Source organism: Macrotis lagotis, chromosome X (assembly GCF_037893015.1).
Source record: "Macrotis lagotis isolate mMagLag1 chromosome X, bilby.v1.9.chrom.fasta, whole genome shotgun sequence".
Lineage (NCBI taxonomy): Eukaryota > Metazoa > Chordata > Mammalia > Peramelemorphia > Peramelidae > Macrotis > Macrotis lagotis.
In genome coordinates, this window is record NC_133666.1 from 30,618,089 (window position 1) to 30,636,455 (window position 18,367).

The 18,367-nt window shown below is 39.9% G+C and overlaps 1 protein-coding gene across 6 annotated transcripts in view; it reads left to right on the forward strand.

Moving 5' to 3' along the window:
- Positions 1 to 17,271, forward strand: part of LOC141502342 (P2R1A-PPP2R2A-interacting phosphatase regulator 1-like) — a 44,497-nt gene extending 27,226 nt beyond the window's left edge. For 2 of the 6 annotated variants that reach the window (XM_074207022.1, XM_074207023.1), the window contains 2 exons: positions 6,938 to 7,016; positions 17,043 to 17,264. In XM_074207022.1, the coding sequence (XP_074063123.1) occupies positions 6,938 to 7,016; positions 17,043 to 17,156 (193 nt within the window). In that variant the 3' untranslated portion in view covers positions 17,157 to 17,264. Of the gene's footprint in view, positions 1 to 6,937; positions 7,017 to 7,929; positions 8,916 to 9,801; positions 10,918 to 17,042 lie in introns of those variants that run through there. The other 4 variants (XM_074207016.1, XM_074207015.1, XM_074207017.1 and 1 more) reach the window with 4 other exon arrangements.
- The last annotated feature ends 1,096 nt before the right edge of the window (positions 17,272 to 18,367 follow it).

The window sequence follows — 18,367 nt, forward strand, 5'->3', positions numbered from 1 at the left end:
CACCTGATGCCTGTCTGTCTTTAGAATGGAAACTCCTGGAATACAGGGTTTTTATATTGTTTTCTATCTCTAGCACATTGCTTCACACACAGGTACTTAATGTTTGTTGAAATACCCAAATAGGGGCAGCTAGGTGGTGAAGTGGATAGAGCACCAGCCCTGGAGTCAGGAGTATCTGAGTTCAAATCTGGCCTCAGACACTTAATAATTACCTGTGTGGCCTTGGGCAAGCCACTTAACCCCATTTGCCTTGCAAAAACCTTAAAAAAAAAGAAATACCCAAATAGTCAGACCTCTAAGTCATTCCACCACATTCTCTTCCTTATATTGACTTTGAATCTGCCTCACTATAGCTTCAAGTGAAGAATCAGAGATTTACAGCCTGGAAAGTACCTTAAAATGTCATCTAGTCCAATTCTCTTATTTTGTAGTATCCAAAGAAGTTAAATGACTTGCCGAAGATCACACAACCAATAGCAGAGCTGAGATTTGAACCCAGATCCTCTGACTCCTAAAAGAGAGTTCTTTCAGCAAGGTGATTATTGCTCCATGGGGGCTCTTCCATGAAACCACTTGTCAGATATGCTGATGACAGCTACTTCATAAAGTCTTTTCCAGTTCCTTTATCTATTCCTTGCAGGGCTTTCATAACCTTTGTCCTGGTTGCCCTTCTCTGGATGTTGAATGATGTCTACTTTGTCAAAGTTCTTCTTAAAGTTTGATACCCCAAATTGAACACAAAACTCTGGATATGATCAGCAGCACTACATAGGGATTATTATCTCCATTGTTCCGGCCGATACTTCTATTAATACATTAATGCTAATTGCATTAGCTTTCTTAGCATCCGCCTCACACTGTTGCCTCACATTAAGCTTGGAATATAATTAGGCTCCTTTACTGGTTAATTTAATTTCAGAATATTTCCTGGTACAGTGTGACTATACTCAAAATATTACCCCACAATCTTAAGAAGTCATTCAATTAGCTAGTTTTTCCCATGTCTTTGTAATTGCTACAAAGGCTAGATTGTAGTCTCAAAGATTCTCAGCCAATTTTCAGCTAATTTTTCCATATCTCTTACTAGCATGTTGTGGAGATCTTTACCAAAAGCCCAGTTGAAAGTGAAAAGACTTTTTACTGATAGAAAAATGGTTCTCCTTAGGCTTGAGGAGAACTGAAGCCTTTCTCACACATTACTTTCTTCTGCCCTGAGTTTGACTCAACTATTGGAACCAACTACTTTGAATGGCTAACTTTGCATTAGTAAGAGCCAAGAAACTGGGTTCCTTGACCTCCTATCAAAATGGGAGGCTCCAGTTCCGAAATCCTAGCTAAGCTGTAGTTTCAGGTCACTCCAGTCAACAAACATGTATTAAGTGCTTCTTACATTTAATACTGTGTTAAATGCTAGAGCTACTAATAGGAAAAAGACAGTCCCTGCCCTCAAGGAGCTTACAGTTTAAAGGGAGAGGAGAGTGACCTAATTGGGATTTGTAGAGGTATAGAATTCTTTGTTCTGTCCTTTCCTACCTTTGCCTGCTTTTAGTTCTCCTGCCCGACTCTGTACCTGCCTCCATTTTCCCCCTGCTTAATGCCCTACCATCTGATGCCCTTCTTTGTGCCCCTCTTCCTTTCTCAGTTTCAGGTTTTTAAGAGTGAATATACCAGGGGCGGCTAGGTGGCGTAGTGGATAAAGCCCTGGAGTCAGGAGTACCTGGGTTCAAATCCGGTCTCAGACAACTTAATAATTACCTAACTGTGTGGCCTTAGGCAAGCCACTTAACCCTGTTTGCCTTACAAAAAAAAGAGAGTGAATATACCAAATCAAGTCCCCCCCCCCACCCCCGGAAAAAAAAAAAAACCAAACAACTAACCTGGTGTCTTATCACAATCACAATATCTTAGAGACTACCTATTCCAACTCATACCTGGACAGGAATCCTTTCTGCAAGGTCTCTGACAAGAGGTCATACAGCCTCAACTTGAAGGCCTCCAATTTGTCATGCAATTCTTAGCAAGTTTTTTTAACTGAAATCTGTCTGCAATTCTAGTACAGTAGAAATAACACTTTATATGGAGGGAGATGACATGGTAATGGATCTTGGCCCTGCCACTTCCTACTGATGTCACTCGACCTCTCTAGTTGAGGTTGTATCCTAGAATCTCTTTTCATCTCCCTCTATTCTCTCTCACCACATCAGATCCCTTGGGCTTAACTATCATCTCTATAGCAAACAACTTACAGATCTACATCTCTAGCTAGCCCCAGCCTCTCCCCCCAAGCTTCAGTCTCACATCACAAATTGCCCATTAGAAATTTCAAAATGGGTATCCTGGGGACATCTTAAACCCAACAGTCTAAAACTGAACTCTTTAATCTTCCCATGCACTGCCCCTTCTTCCAAGCTTCCTTAGATCCTTATACACTGCTGCCAAAGTAATTTTCCTTAAGTTCAGATCTGACCCTGTGACTCCCCTACTCAGCCAGCTCCAGGGGCTCCTTATTAACACTGGCCTCCTGGCTGTTCCATGAACAAGACACTTCTTTCTCTTGATTCTGGGCATTTTCTCTGGCTGTTCCCTGTGCCCTGAATGATTTCTTTCCTCAACTTCACCTACAGACTTCCCTAGCTTTCTCTGAAGTCCCATCTTTTATAGGAAGCCTTTCTCAACTCCCTCTTCATTCTAGCACCTTTTTCCATTGTTAATTATTTCCTATTTATCCTGTATGTGTTTTGTATATTCTTTGCATGTTGTCTCCTCCATTAGATTGTAAGCTACTCAAGACAGCCTTTATTTGACTTCCTCACCAGCTTTCTCTGGAATCTGGAGGCCAGACTACCTGACCTTAATGACAGTCTACTTGTTCACCAGGTTCCTTCCTATCAGATTTCTTCCTCTTCCTTGCCTGGCCAAAGATGAGGTCACTTCCCCATCCCTCTTAACCTCTATCTTCCACGTCTTCTCTTCCTCCAGAGTCTTAGATCTGTATTTAGGATTTCAAAGGATCATAGATTTAGAATGGTAAGGACCTTAGAGGTTATCTGTTCCGATCCCCTTATTTTACTGATGGGGAAACTGAATCCTAAGGGAAGGTAAGTGACCTGCCTAAGGTCACACAGCTAGGTTCTCTGACTCAAAATTTTTATCCTGCAGATTTGTCATTTATCTCAGTGATGATAATAACTTGTTTATATGATGCTCAGGGTTTGCCAAACACCTTACAAATATTTGTTCCTCACAACTCTGGAAGGTAGATGCTATTAGTTATTTCCATTTTACAGATAAAGCAATAAAGGCAGGTGGAGATTAAATGACTTGCCCAGGGTCACCCAACTAATGTCTGTGGTTAGATTTGAACTCAGATCTTCCTGACACTAGCCCCTCACTATTCACTGTGCCACCAGTTGCCTCAAGCAGTGATGCTGTCATAACTTTTCTTGTTCTTAAACTTATCCCTTTGCCTCCTATGTTATTTCTGTATCTGACAAAATTGTTTGGGAATGAAATCATTCTCTTAAATGGAAGTTTTACTATAGACAAGGAGTAAGTAAAGGTGAACTTTCCTGGATCCAATGTAAAAACTATGTATTACACTTACTGTCCTTCTCCTCATTCTGAGAAATGCTAAAGAATTCCCCCCCCCCCCAGGGCTTTTTTGGGGAGAGGAGGAGAAGGCATATTGTCACAATGAATAGGCTCACAGTGGCTGGACCTATATGGCTTCTACTGATGGAAAAATGAATAGACATCTATCAATACAAAGGTCACAGTCTCTATTTCTGGAAGGGATTTCAAAGATCATCTGGTTTAATTCATCTGAATTTTATAGAGGAGGAAACTGAGGGCCAGAATGGTTGAGTTGTCCAAGTTTATACTAGTATTAAGTAACAATAGCATTAGGATTTAAGCCCAGATCTGCCAACAAATTTAATGCCATTCTCATTATGTATCCCCAATGATAGCTGCACCAAGTTGGGTTTTTTGGTAATAGTAATAGGTTTGTGCTAAGCCATTCCTACTTTTGCTGGGCCTCTAGGATTGTTGTTGTCGTCGTTGAGTTGTTTTTCAGTCATTTCCAACTTTTTGTGGCCCCATTTTTGGGGTTTTCATGGCAAAGATATGGGTGTTTGTCATTTGCTTCTCCAGCTTATTTTACAGATGAGGAAACTGAAGCAAACAGGGTGAAGTGACTTGCCCAGTTTCACACAGCTAGCAAAGTATCTAAGTCAGATTTGAACTTAAAATGAGTCTTCCTAACTCCAGGCCCAGCCCCCTATCCACTTTGCCACCTAGCTGCCCCTGGAGCTCTGAGATGACTAAAGGTATATATCTATGATACTAATGATCAAGTTAAAGGACAGAGTTCATTTTGTTCTGTAAGTTTAACTTCTTCACAAGAAGTGAGTCATAAACTTGGGCCTCAGGAACAGTATGTTCTAATCAACTGAGCTAATCAGTCCAGACTATAGAAATAAAATGAATCGAGTACAGAATTTTCCTTTATTCTCAGTTTGGGGTCCTGTATTTCAAAACTGATGTTAACAAGCTTTAAGTCAACAGAAGGAAAACAGAATGGTAATGAGACTCAAAGCTATGTTATGTAAGAGACAATTAAAGACAATGAAGATGGGGAATGAGAATATGAAAGCCATCTTCCATTATCTAAACTCTAAAAGGTTTTCACCTAGAAGAAGGAAGTAGATATCTCTGACTGCAGAAGACAAAACTAGCATCAATAGGTGGAAGAGAAAAGGAAATTGATTTTATTTACTTCAATATATTAAAAATTCTTAACAATTAAAACTGTCCAAAAATTGAATGGTATTCCTTAGGAGATACTGAGCTCACTTTCACTGGAAATTCCCAAGTAGAGAACTGAATGGCCACCTGTTAGGGATGTAGAGGGAATTCTGGGTGGGAGGCTAGACAAGATGCCTTCCAAATTCCTTCCTACTTTAATCTCTTTTGATTCTCAGAAAGTCTCTATCCCTTCTGGGCAGGGACATAAGAGGGTGAGACTCCGACACTGTTAAATTTGACAGTACTGATGATCAACTGGTTCAACTAAGAAAGACAAGAAAGCTAAATCCAATACTGACCAAGAAATTGTGTTATTTTCAATCCTGTGTGTAGAATGTGTTTATGACTGAGTGACTGGTCATTGATGTACTTTGTCATCTTTTCTGCCTCCTTTATTGAGGTAGGTGCTGCTGCTGCCAAAAGATCCTAGATGGGACACTCAGTATTCAACCAAACCCAATCACAAAGCTATGGAGCCAAAGAGAAATTCATTCCCTATCACTACAAACTGTGTTGGTGACTTGTAATCATAACACTGAATCACCTGAAACTCTATTACCTACCTCTCCTTTGGGTCAATCCCATCTGATGAGCTAGAACCTCATATCATGCAAGAAAAAAATAGCCGTCTAACCCAGTGATGTCAAACTCCAGCCAATATTTTCTTAGAAAACTGCATAATTATATTGACTATATTCTGTTGTATTTTTATTTGTTATTTCCCAATTACTTTTTTTTTTGGTTTTTGCAAAGCAATGGGGTTAAGTGACTTGCCCAAGGTCACACATGTAAGTAATTATTAAGTGTCTGAAGCCAGATTTTTACTCAGATCCTCCTGACCCCAGGGCTGGTGCTCTATCCACTGTGCCACCTAGCTGCCCCCCCCCATTATGTTTCAATCTGGTTCTGGTAACACAGTATCATGGATGGCATGCATCTGACTAATCATGTATATGACATCTCTGATCTAACCTTTAGTAGAGTAAGTTTTTCACAGCCTCTACTAAGTAAGGAGCCTGTTTCTGCATTGAATCACCCTAAGGAATTAAGCTGAAAGATTTGCCCTAGTTTGAGCATCAGGAGATGTGGGTTTAGGCCTGATTATGCCACTGTTTTGCTAGGTCACCTTGCTCAAGTCATTCCCCCAGGCAGTTTTCTTATATAGGGAGACTAAATAAAATAGTTGTTAAGGTCCCTTCTATGAATTTATTCAGAGAGGCCCATCATAGTCTTCCAATTTCAAGACCAAAGCTATCTTAGTAAGCCTTGACTTAGAACTCAGGGAGATATTAGAGAGATACCCATTGTAGTTTGATGCCCTCTTTTTATTAGATGAGGAAATTGAGGCCCAGAGGGATGGAAGGAACTTTTCCAAGGTAATAGATAATAAGTGACAGAGTTGGGATTGGAACTCAGGTCCTCTACCTCTAAATTCAGCATTGTTTTCTCCGTATTTTACTTCAGATATTCACCCAACCCCACCCCACGGTCTCTCCCCCCCTCAGGGACTTTTAAGAATCTATTGTGCCAAAGTTTGCAACAAGCTAGCAATAAGTACGTTCTGGGACAACTTTCCAGCTAATTGTGTGCACACCAATGGTAGAATGACTTAGTCTAATAATCTGGCAGTCATGTAGCTGTCCCCCTTTCCCCCTTCTCTAGCCATCTGAAGTCATCCCACCAGCTGGCAAGCACACACCTCCCCCAGTTTCCTTTTTTCCTGCCCTGGCAGTAGTGCCCCAAACACTGCCTCCATGGTGTGTTTGTAGGCTGACAAGAGGGCTTCTTTGAATACCAGCTTTGGCAGAATATCATCCAACACCAATCAGACATTGTGTCTGAGGATTTGATTTATGGGGCTTTTTTCCTTTGTTACATGAAAAGGCTGATTTTGGTGAGGAAAAAATGGGGGGCGAGGGGAACCGGGGGGGGGTAAAGGGGGAAATATTCAAAATTAACTAAATTGTTTAAATGGCATCAATAATCTGTACCAAAGCATCACAAAGAAACTTTGCCTTTGCCTGGACAGGCGCTTCTCCCCCAGGAATCAAGGGCAGCGTGCTATTGATAAGCTGCTGCATATTAGGGAATTCACGTAATCACTTCCGCTGTCTCTCTTCTTTCTCCCTAGCAACACGACTTCTGAAACACCAATGCTTTGTAGCTTTTTGGAGCCGCCTCCTAGCAGACCACCATATCCTGATTCTCCGGTACGCCTCCTCCCACCTCCGACTCCCTAGTTTCCATCGGGCTTGCTGGCAGCTGGGGGTGGAGGGGGGAACAATCTGGCCTTTCATCGGGCCTTGCTTGTGAAACATGAGATGGCCCCACATCTCCTCCAGGGGCTCTGCTGCTATTCTTCCACCTCCGGTTCTCAGGGCCTTCATGTACAGAAAAGGAGAACTTCCCAAACCACCACGGGGGAGGCCCGGGTGGGCGGATTGTAGCCTTTAGGTCTGCTTTTGGAAACTCAGCCTATTAGAGAATGCAAAGCAGAATGTTTATCCACAGAATGGCTTAAGAAGCCGTGAAATGTAATCCTGGCTAGAGCAGGATATGATCTGCCATGAATTCTGGGGGGAAAATCCCTCAACCTTTCTGGGCATCAGTTTCCTCCTCCAGAGAGAGAGTTGAATAATTAGTACAAGCTCTCCTTATAGTCATTTTACAAAGATGAATATGGTAATTGCCATAAAATTCTATTGAATTCAACACTTACCTAATGCCAAATATCTGCTGTGTATTAGGGATACAAGAATGAATTAAATCACAGTCCCTACCACTAAGGAACTTACCGGCCTGGCACATACTCTTTGACGTAAGCTTTATAAATGACTTTTTTTAAAATCAGTCTTTTCAAAGAGTCATTGGACTTTAGAATGGAAAAAGGGGGCTTTGAGATATCTTCTAACCCAGATGTCTCATTGTTCCATAGGAGGGAAGAGACTTGCTCAGGGTCACAGAATGCATTTCAGTGGCAGTGTGGGGTGGTGGGGTCTAGGTCTAAAAAGAACTTCCCCAGTCACAGGACGAATTTGTGTGGTAGAGTGGGTTTGTGGGGTCATCAGTCTAGTGCTAAATAGGACCTCAGAGGCCATACAATCCAGCCCCCTCATTTTACAGAGGAGAAAACTGAGACTCAGGGCTGGGAAGGAACTTGACCCAAGGAATCATACAGGTAATGAGTTCTGGAACTAGAACATGACCATCCATCTCCTGCCTCCACAATCCAAAGTTCTTTCCATTCCAGTACCTTTTAATGTAACTTGTACTAGCTAGAATAGTAATATTGGCCATGATAACTGGCATTCAGACTTTATTTGCAAAATTCTATACAGAGGTTCCCACATTCAAGGCTCAGAGCAACCTCATGATGTATATGTAGTACAGGTTTTAGTTTCTCTATTTTATGGGGAAAGGGAGGTCAAATGACTTGTCCAAGGTCATACAGTAAAGATTCAATGTAGGTTTCATACCCAATTCCTCTTGACTTCTGATCCAACTTCCCATCCATCATGCCTCTATTGAGGGTCATGAATCCAAAAAACTTATGACAAAGAGAACAGATCTGATGGTTCTCTTGCTTTGTTTTCTAAACATCAGAATGCCATTGTATTAAGAGTGACAGCCACAATTGCTCCTTGTTTTCTACTAATGAATGGTGCATCTATCAGGCAATCATTTAATCGGGTTACTTGATAACCCAACCTACTGTTAATTCTGTTGCTGATTCACTATTTGACTTACACATTGTTCATCTGAAATGGTTGATTTTTTTTTCTTCTTGTTCCATGGTAACATTTCAAGATAATTAAGTTTGCCAAAGCAATTTGCCCATCAAGGAAAGGAATTCAATACTTTACTTTAAATTCACTTTGAAGGTACTTGGAGATCCTCCGGTGCCCATTTTTGAGCCCACCGATCCTGGGATTCCATCTAACCAGGCCATCTCTAGCCTATATCTATGGTGTGCCCATAGCTGTGCTGTGGAGGTCAGAAGAAAAGGTCCACACTTCCTACCTGAACCATAGCCTTAGAAGGCAAAACCATGAAACCATGATCATCAATCACTAAGCAGATTAACCTTCTCCTCTATGCCAAGAGCTGAGCCAGGAAGGCACTGGGGACTCAGACTCCCTCTTCTCAAGAAGCTTCCCTCCTCCAGAGGGCTGGGGTGGGGGTGGGGAATAACATAAACCAAAAATTCAATACCAAATGTAAACAAACAGAAGCAAATGGGGGAAGGGAAAGAGCATTTTATTAACTACCTACTCTGTGCCAGCCATCCTGCTAAGTGCTTTACGAACATTATTTCATTTGGATCCTCACAGTAGTCCTGGGAAGTACATGCTAGAATGATCCCCATTTTACAGATGGGGAAACTGAGGCTATAGAAAGTTAGGGGACTTGGCCTGGGTCACACAACTAGTAGGTGTCTGAGGCTAAACTTGAACTCAGTTTTCCTCAACTGTAAAATAAGGATAATAGCACCAACCTTCCACTGTTGTGAGGGTCAAATGAGACCATATTTCTGAAGTGCCTAGGGCAGTGCCTAGAAAATAGTAAGTGCTTTATAACTGCTTCCTTTCTTCCCTCTGTTAGGAGTCATTTAACCTTACCTGGGCCTCAGTTTGCTCCTTTATAAAATGAGGGGATTGGACTCAATTGCCTCTGAATGATCCTCTCATCATCTCTAGATCTAAGATCCTAGGTATGATGTTAGGCAAGTGACTTCCCCTCCCTAGCCCTCAGTTTCCTCCTGTGTAATGTGAAGTTATTGGCCCTTGAGGGGGACCCTTAGAGAGCCTTTCCAGCTCTAGGATACTCTAAGAAGAGAGGAGAGCCTTGCCTTTCTTTGTCTTGGATTGAACTCAAACTTTCCTCATATTTGAAGTTTGTTTAGGCCAAAAACTGAGCATCTAGCATTCCATGTTCCCTCTAAAACATATGGGGTTGGGGAGAATATATCTAGAAGCATTGAGTTTCTCTTTACAGAACAATGAAGCTTCCAATCAAGACTTGCCAATGGATATTGTTTGTGTGCAGCAATCAGAAGAATCTTAAATTATCATCATCATCATGCATGCCTATACTAAATGGTTTGGATTTCGTAGAGGACTTTAAGAAGATACAGTTTCTTTTAAGGAAATTGTTTTTTACAATCAAATCACCTACTATTTATATCAGTAGCTTCCTCTACAGAACTTTCTTTTAAAGTAAAATGTCATCAAACTTCTTCCAAAGAGAGGTCATTGTTTCTTTTCACATACTTTTTAGGGTTTGAAAAATTCTCTATTTGTACCTCAATTTGGCACTCTGCTAAACTTCAAAGTTGAGGGAGGAGGGAGATATGTTTAGGGGAGACCCCCCCTCCACAGAAGTACAGTAGATGGGGAGTTAGGATAATAGTTGTTTAAAACATGCAAACCTGGGACTTTGGTTTCTATCCAGTTTTGTTGAACATGGGGAAGATGCTAACCATAGTCAGCAGCAAGTTGATCAACCTGAAATCATCAATGAGAGACATTATGACCCTCAAAAAATCTCTTAATCTTTTTTGTTCTCTAAGCAACCGTCTTAATTGCAGGTGAGTTGAAGAACAAGGGAACAGCAGGAATTGCCACAAGAGCCTCTCATACCAATGAAATAGCAAACCAAAACAACCCCAAAGAGCAGCATCCCCTGAATGCCTCAGCGTTTTGATAATTTAACTTTCTATAGTGTTTCTCCACAATTTGTTGTTCTAATAGAACTATTTAAATTAAGGACTAGAATCTATTTGAAACCATCAACAAGCATTATATTCAATGGGGAGAGGCTAGAGGCATTCCCAATAAGATCAGGGGTGAGACAAGGGTGCCCATTATCACCACTACTATTCAATATCATACTAGAAATGTTAGCTTCAGTAATTAGAGAAGAAAAAGAAATTGAAGGAATTAGAATTGGGAAGGAAGAGGCAAAACTCTCACTATTCGCAGATGACATGATGGTCTACCTAGAGAATCCCAAGAAATCATCCAAAAAACTACTGGAAACAATTAGCAATTTTAGCAAAGTTGCAGGTTATAAAATAAACCCTCATAAATCCTCAACTTTTCTATATATGTCTAGCAAGATACAGCAGGAAGAGCTAGAAAGAGAAATCCCATTCAAAGCAACCTCAGACAATATAAAATACCTGGGAGTCTATGTGCCAAGACAGACTCAGAAACTTTTTGAAAACAATTATAAAACACTTCTCACACAAATTAAATCAGATTTAAACAACTGGGCAAATATCAACTCCTCATGGATAGGTCGAGCTAATATAATAAAAATGAGAATTCTACCAAAACTAAACTATCTGTTTCGTGCCCTACCAATCAAAATTCCAAAAAATTACTTTAATGAGTTAGAAAAAATTGTAAGTAAATTCATATGGAGAACTAAAAAGTCAAGAATTTCCAGGAACTTAATGAAAAAAAGTGCAAAAGAAGGGGGCTTAGCCCTACCTGATCTAAAATTATATTATAAAGCCTCAGTCATCAAAACTGTTTGGTATTGGCTAAGAAATAGAGTGGTGGCCCAGTGGACTAGACTAGGTGCAAAGCAGGAGATGATTATAGTAATCTGCTGTTTGATAAACCCAAAGAGTCCAGCCATTGGGATAAAAACTCCCTCTTTGATAAAAACTGCTGGGATAATTGGAAGTTAGTATGGAAGAAACTTAGATTAGATCAACACCTCACACCCTTTACCAAGATAAGATCCAAATGGCTACAGGATTTAGACATAAAAAAACAATACTATAAGCAAATGAGGAGATCAAGGACTAGTCTACCTGTCAGATCTATGGAAAGGGGAGCAGTTTATGACCAAGGAGGAGTTGGAGAACATCACCAAAAACCAACTAGATGATTTCGATTACATTAAGTTAAAAAGGTTTTGCACAGATAAAACCACTGTAACGTAGATCAAAAGAAATGTAGTAAATTGGGAAACAATCTTTACAATGAATGATTCTGACAAAGGACTCATTTCTAAAATATACAGAGAACTGAGTCATATTTTTAAAACAAAAAACCATTCCCCAGTTGACAAATGGTCAAAGGATATGCAAAGGCAATTTACAGATGAGGCAATCAAAGCAATCCATAGCCATATGAAAAATTTCTCTAAATCATTAATTATTAGAGAAATGCAAATTAAAGCTTCTCTGAGGTACCACCTCATACCTCTCAGACTGACCAATATGACCAGAAAGGATAATAATCATTGTTGGAAGGGTTGTGGGAAATCTGGGACACTATTGCACTGTTGTTGAAGCTGTGAACTCATCCAACCCTTCTGGAGAGAAATTCGGAACTATGCCCAAAGGGCAATAAAAACGAGCATACCCTTTGACCCAGCAATACCACTACTGGGTCTATACCCTGAAGAGATGATGAAAAAGGGTAAAAACATCACTTGTACAAAAATATTTATAGCAGCCCTGTTTGTGGTGGGAAAGAATTGGAAATCAAGGAAATGTCCTTCAATTGGGGAATGGCTTAGCAAACTGTGGTATATGTATGTCATGGAACACTATTGTTTTATTAGAAACCAGGAGGGGTGGGAATTCAGGGAAGCCTGGAGGGAATTGCATGAACTGATGCTGAGCAAGATGAGCAGAATCAGAGAAACACTGTATACCCTAACAGCAACATGGGGGTGATGATCAACCTTGAAGGACTCACTCATTCCATCAGTGCAACAATCGGGAACAATTTTGGGCTGTCTGCAATGAAGAATCCCATCTGTATCCAGAGAAAGAACTGTGGAGTTTGAACAAAGTTCAAGGACTATTCCCTTTAATTTAGAAAAAAAAACAGATATCTTATTGTCTGGTCTTGTTATCTCTTAGACTTTTTGTCTCTTCCTTAAGGATGTGATTTCTCTCTCATCACACTCAATTTGGATCAATGTACAACATAGAAACAAAGTAAAGACTGACAGATTGCTTTCAGTGGGGGGGGGAAGGGAAGTAAGATTGGGGGGAAATTGTAAAACTCAAATAATATCTTTAATAAAAATCAATTTAAAAAATAAATTAAGGACTAGAGGAGGAAACATAGTCTAGCAAGAATCAGGAGACCTGGTTTCAAATCCTAGCTTAGGTTAGGACTTAGGTCACTAGCAAAGTGTGACTTAAAAGCAAAGTGATCTTGGGCATGTCACTGTTATACTCTGTAAGCTTCATCTGTAGGAGTAGGATTCTATTCCTTCCACTTTGAGCAAAGCAAACCCTAAAGTCCTGAGTCAACAGGAGCCGTTATTTTAATCTCATAATTTATTCTCGGAATCCACAAAGATTTGAATTTTAGACTCCTCGTTCTCAAATCTTGCCATTCAGATTTCTTACCACACAGAGACAAGTTAGAAATGTTCTTGACTGGTCTCAATTTCCCAGTGAGATACCTGGAGCAGAAGTTTCCATCACTGGTTTTCCAACTTGGGAAAATATTTTTCCTATGGGAATATAGGGAATAACACCTAGAGAACCCTGAATGTTTTTCAGTTGTTCAGTTTCGTCTTCGGAGACCTGTGATTCATACTGTCCATGCAATTTTCTTGGCAAGGGTATTGGAATGGCTTACCCTTTCCTTCTCCAGTACATTAAGGCAAACAGGTGAAATGATTTGTCCAAGGTCTCATAGCCAGGAAGTGTCTTCCTGACTCCAGATATAGCAACTCTATCCACTGAGCCACTTAGCTGCCTCCTAAGTTCTGGGACACCAAGCACACTTTTTAGAAAGGACCCCCTTTTTTAATTAACAAGAAAGATTGTCATCTGTGAGGTACCTTTCTATTCCAAAGAGGTTCTTGGGTGCTCTTTATTCTAGAGTCCAATCAACAAGAGGTGAATATTGCTATAACCTAAATACCATCCATCAAAAGATAAGCTTGTGATAAGATAGATAGTTTTCAAGTCGGGAGGGACCTTGAAGAAGTAATCTGATTCAACCTTTTTATTTTATAGATAAGGAAACTGAGAATGCAAGTGACTTGCTTGGGTCACACAGATAGCCAATGAGAAAGACAGGATTTGAGTCAGAGTTCTCTGATTCCAAATCCAACACTCTTTCATATGACAAATACAAGATGAGAAAAGTATGAGTAGACCTTGAGGGTCATGAAAAAGATCTGAGGATTTCAGTGGACTAGACACTTAATATGAGTTCACCATACAAGATGGCAGCCCAAAAGTCAATACCATCTTAAGAAAGGAGAAGATTCTAGGAATAAGGAAATAAATAATAAACATTTAATAAATGTTTTATCTGTTTGTGCTCAGTTCTCTGCCCTGGTCAGACTGTGCTGAGTTCTGGGTGCAAAGACTCAAAGAAATTGGAAAATATCTAGAGGAGGGCAAGCAGAATGAGGAGAAACCTCCAGATCATGCCATTGTTTTGTTTCTTTGGTTTTTGCAAGGCAATGGGGTTAAGTGGTTTGCCAAGGTCACACAACTAGGTAATTATTAAATGTCTGAGGCCACATTTGAACTCAGCTCCTCCTGACTCCAGAACCAGTGCTCTATCCACTGTACCACCTAGCTGCACCCAGATCATTCCATTTAAAACTATGTTAAAGGAATTGAAGATGCCCTAGATAAGAGATGATTGGGGGAGGGATAAAAGGGATAGGAGAGCTATGTATCTTCAAGTATTTGAGAGGTCATCACTTGCGAAAAGAATAAAAGCATTTCTACTTGGTCTCAAAGGGCAAAAATAAAAACAAGATAGATCTTGCAGAGGAACAGGCTTATGGGAATAGATGGATTTAAGGAAAAGCTTGCTACCAATTACCTTAGGGCAGGCTTCCAGGCCTCAGAACATAGTTGGTTTCTTCTCACTAGCTGTCTTCAAAGACCAGATAACATGTTGGGAAATGCAATTGAAGGGATTCTTGTACAGATAGGGGCTGAGATAGCTAGCCCTCAGATCTTTTCCAAATCTGAGTTTCTATGATTCTGTTATCTTTCCTGAGCCCAAACAATAGGTGGCATTGAGAGTCGAGCACTGGGCCAAGAGTCAGGGAAATGAGTTCAAATGTGACTTCAGTCAGACACCTTCTAGCTGTGTGACCCTGGGCAAGTCACTTCATTTGCTTGCCTCAGTTTCCTCAATTGTGAAACAGGGATAATAGTGGCACCTACCTTCTTAGATTTCTGTAAGAATCAAATGAAATAATATTTGTAAGGTGTTTTGCATAGTGTGGTACTTAAATATTTGTTTGCTTACTTGTTTCCTCCTTCCAACTCTTGGTTTGTTTGGTGTTTTTTTTTGTTTTGTTTTTACAAGGCAATGGGGTTAAGTGACTTGTCCAAGGTCACACAGCTAGATCAATATTAAGTGTCTGAGGCTGGATTTGAACCCAGGTCCTCCTGACTCCTGGACCCACACCACCTAGCTGCCCCCTTCCTTCCATCTTTATAAATGAGGTTATATGCTATGGTAGAAAGCATACTGAACTGATTATCAAGTGGACCAGCTCTGACACTAAGTTGTGCAATGGTCACATTTAAGTTCCTTTCTCTTCCAAGATTCATTTTCCAGACTCTCAGCATACTAGAGGGTTGCATTAAATGACCTTTAGGTTCCTTTTATATCTAATATTTGAAAAGAAGGTAAGTATGAAGAAAGAAATGTTATACTTGTCAGGAATTACTGGTTCAGATCCGTTCCACCACTAATCAACTGTGACCTTTGAAGAGTTACTTCCTCTCTCTGGCTCAGTTTTCTTGACTATGAAATGGGAATAGTAATACTTCCATTACCTATCTCACAAAGCCAGGAGTAGATTTGGTACCAGTAACACCTCCAACACATACTGGCTATGGGACCCTGGGCAGATCACTTAAATTTTCTTTGCCTTGGGAAACTTTCTAAGGCGATAAGTTTTAGTGAAGTTTGTGATCTGTATTGATGGAGGACATTTCCTCATCTGGGAGTTCCCTATCTCAATGAAATCCCAGGTCTAGTCCCTTTCCATGTTATTATGACTCTAAGTCTTACAGAGGATACTACCTGCTATGGCTCAGCCTTCCTTCAAGAAGGAATCTTGTCACCCTAGTATATGACCTGCCAGTGGAAGTATGCTGCAAAAACAATATTCTTCAACATGAATCCACCCTTGTCAGGAGAAAGAAATAAAGCTAAGGAATAACACCCGATATATCAATTGGATCTGACAATGGATACAACATTCTGCCTCATTGCCAAGAGGAGGGAAGTATATGTGAGTCTATACCCTGAAGAGATCATAAAAGGGGTAAAAACATCATCTGTACAAAAATATTCCTAGCAACCCTGTTTGTGGTGGCAAAGAATTGGAAATAAAGTGAATGTTCTTCAATTGGGGAATGGCTTAGCAAACTGTAGTATATGTATGTCATGGAGCACTATTGTTCTATTACAAGCCAGGAGAGGGGCGACTGGGTTGCACAGTGGATAAAGCACCGGCCCTGGAATCAGGAGTACCTGGGTTCAAAAGCCACTTAACTCCATTTGCCTTGCAAAAACCTAAAACAAACAAACAAACAAACAAAACAAAACAAAAAAAGAAAGAAAAGAAAAAGGAACCGGGAGGTTTGGGAATTCAAGGGAAGCCTGGAGGGATTTGCATGAACTGATGATGAGTGAGATGAGCAGAACCAGAAAAACATTGCACACCCTAACAGCAACATGGGGGTGATGATCAACCTTGATGGACTTGCTCATTCCATCAGTGCAACAATCAGGCACAATTTTGGCATATCTGTGATGGAGAATACCATCTGTATCCAGAGAAACAACTGTGGAGTTTGAACAAAGACTATTACTTTTAATTTTTAAAAAATGTTATCTTATTATGTAATTGTGTGATCTCTTATACTTTATGTTTCTTCCTTAAGGATGTGATTTCTCTGTCATCACATTCAACTGAGATCAATGTGTACCATGGAAACAATGTAAAGACTAACAGACTGCCTTCTGGGGCGGGGGAGGGAAGCAAGATTAGTGGGGAAAATTGTAAAATTCAAAATAAATAAATAAATTTAATTTAAAAAAAGAGGAGGGAAGTATGATTCATTGTCAGTTTTCCAGGACTGTTAGTGGTTTTCCAATTATTCAGAGTTTGACTTATTTTTAGTAATTTAATTTAAATTATTGTAATCATTGTAAACATTGTTCTTTCCTACTTTTTCTTGACATCCATTAATGCTTATGCTACAGTGCAGCAATCAGACACAATTTGGGGGCATTTGCAAATGCGGAGAATCCCATCTGTTTCCGGAGAAAGAACTGTGGAGTTTGAACAAAGACCAAGGACTATTACCTTTAATTTAAAAAAACAACAACATTACTTATTATGTCATTTTGCTCTCTCTTCTACTTTATGTTTCTTCCTTAAGGATCTGATTTCTCTCTCATCACATTCAACTGAGATCAGTGTATACCATGGAAACAATGTAAAGACTAACAGACTGCCTTCTGGGGGGAAGGAAGCAAGATTAGGGGGAAAATTGTAAAACTCAAAATAAATAAAATCTTTCTTAAAAAAATACTTATGCTCCAGTTTATTGAGCCATTACCTATGGGAGGTATCTATTTTATTTTCAGGTCTTTGCTCCCACAGAAAGTTCTGCTTTGAATATTTGACCACATTCAAAAGGTGAATGATTCAAATCATTCAAAGTGAATGATTTGAGTGAAGATTTGAAGACAGAGCTTCCTATTGCAGTGATCTTACACTGCCTTCCCCATATCCCCTAAGTTTAAAATATAGACATAACACTTGACTATCCCCTCTCTCAACTCCTATATCCAATCAGTTGCCAAATCCTTTCAACTTTGACTCCATAACATTTCCTAAATCTGTCCCATCTTCCCTGCCATAGTACAGGCCCAAATCATCCTCAACCAGACTAACCACAGGTCTCAGTGTCTCCAGCCTCTCCCTTCTTCAATCCATTTCCCTCACACAATTGTCAAAATAAGTATAAGTCTGACCAAGACATACCTCCCGCTAAAACAAGCAAAAACCTTCAGTGGTTCTTCACCTCCTTTATTCATAAACACAGTTCAGAAACTTTCCTCCGAACAACCTTGCTAAAATAGGTTAGGACTCTCAGCAGTTCAGTGATCAAATACAATCCGGGGAGACCCGCTATGGACATGCCATCCACTTCCAGAGAGCAAACTATGGATTCTGAATATAGAGCAAAGTAGACTATGTTCACTTTTTTATAACTTTTTTTCTGTTATTCTTTTCTTTCTCGTGGTTTTCTTCCCCTTAGTTCTAATTCCTCTTTCACAACATGACTAATATGGAATTATGTTAATCACAATTGTACACATACAACTTTTACCATATTGTTCACTGCCATGGGGAGAGGGGAGGGTATAGAAAAATGTGACACATAAACTTTCAAACAGACAAATGTCGAAAACTACCTTTGCATGTAATTGGAAAAATTAAATAAAATTTCTGTTAAACAAATAAATTAATTAATAAAATACATTAGGACCAACTAACTGTTGTCCCTGAGTAGTTTGAT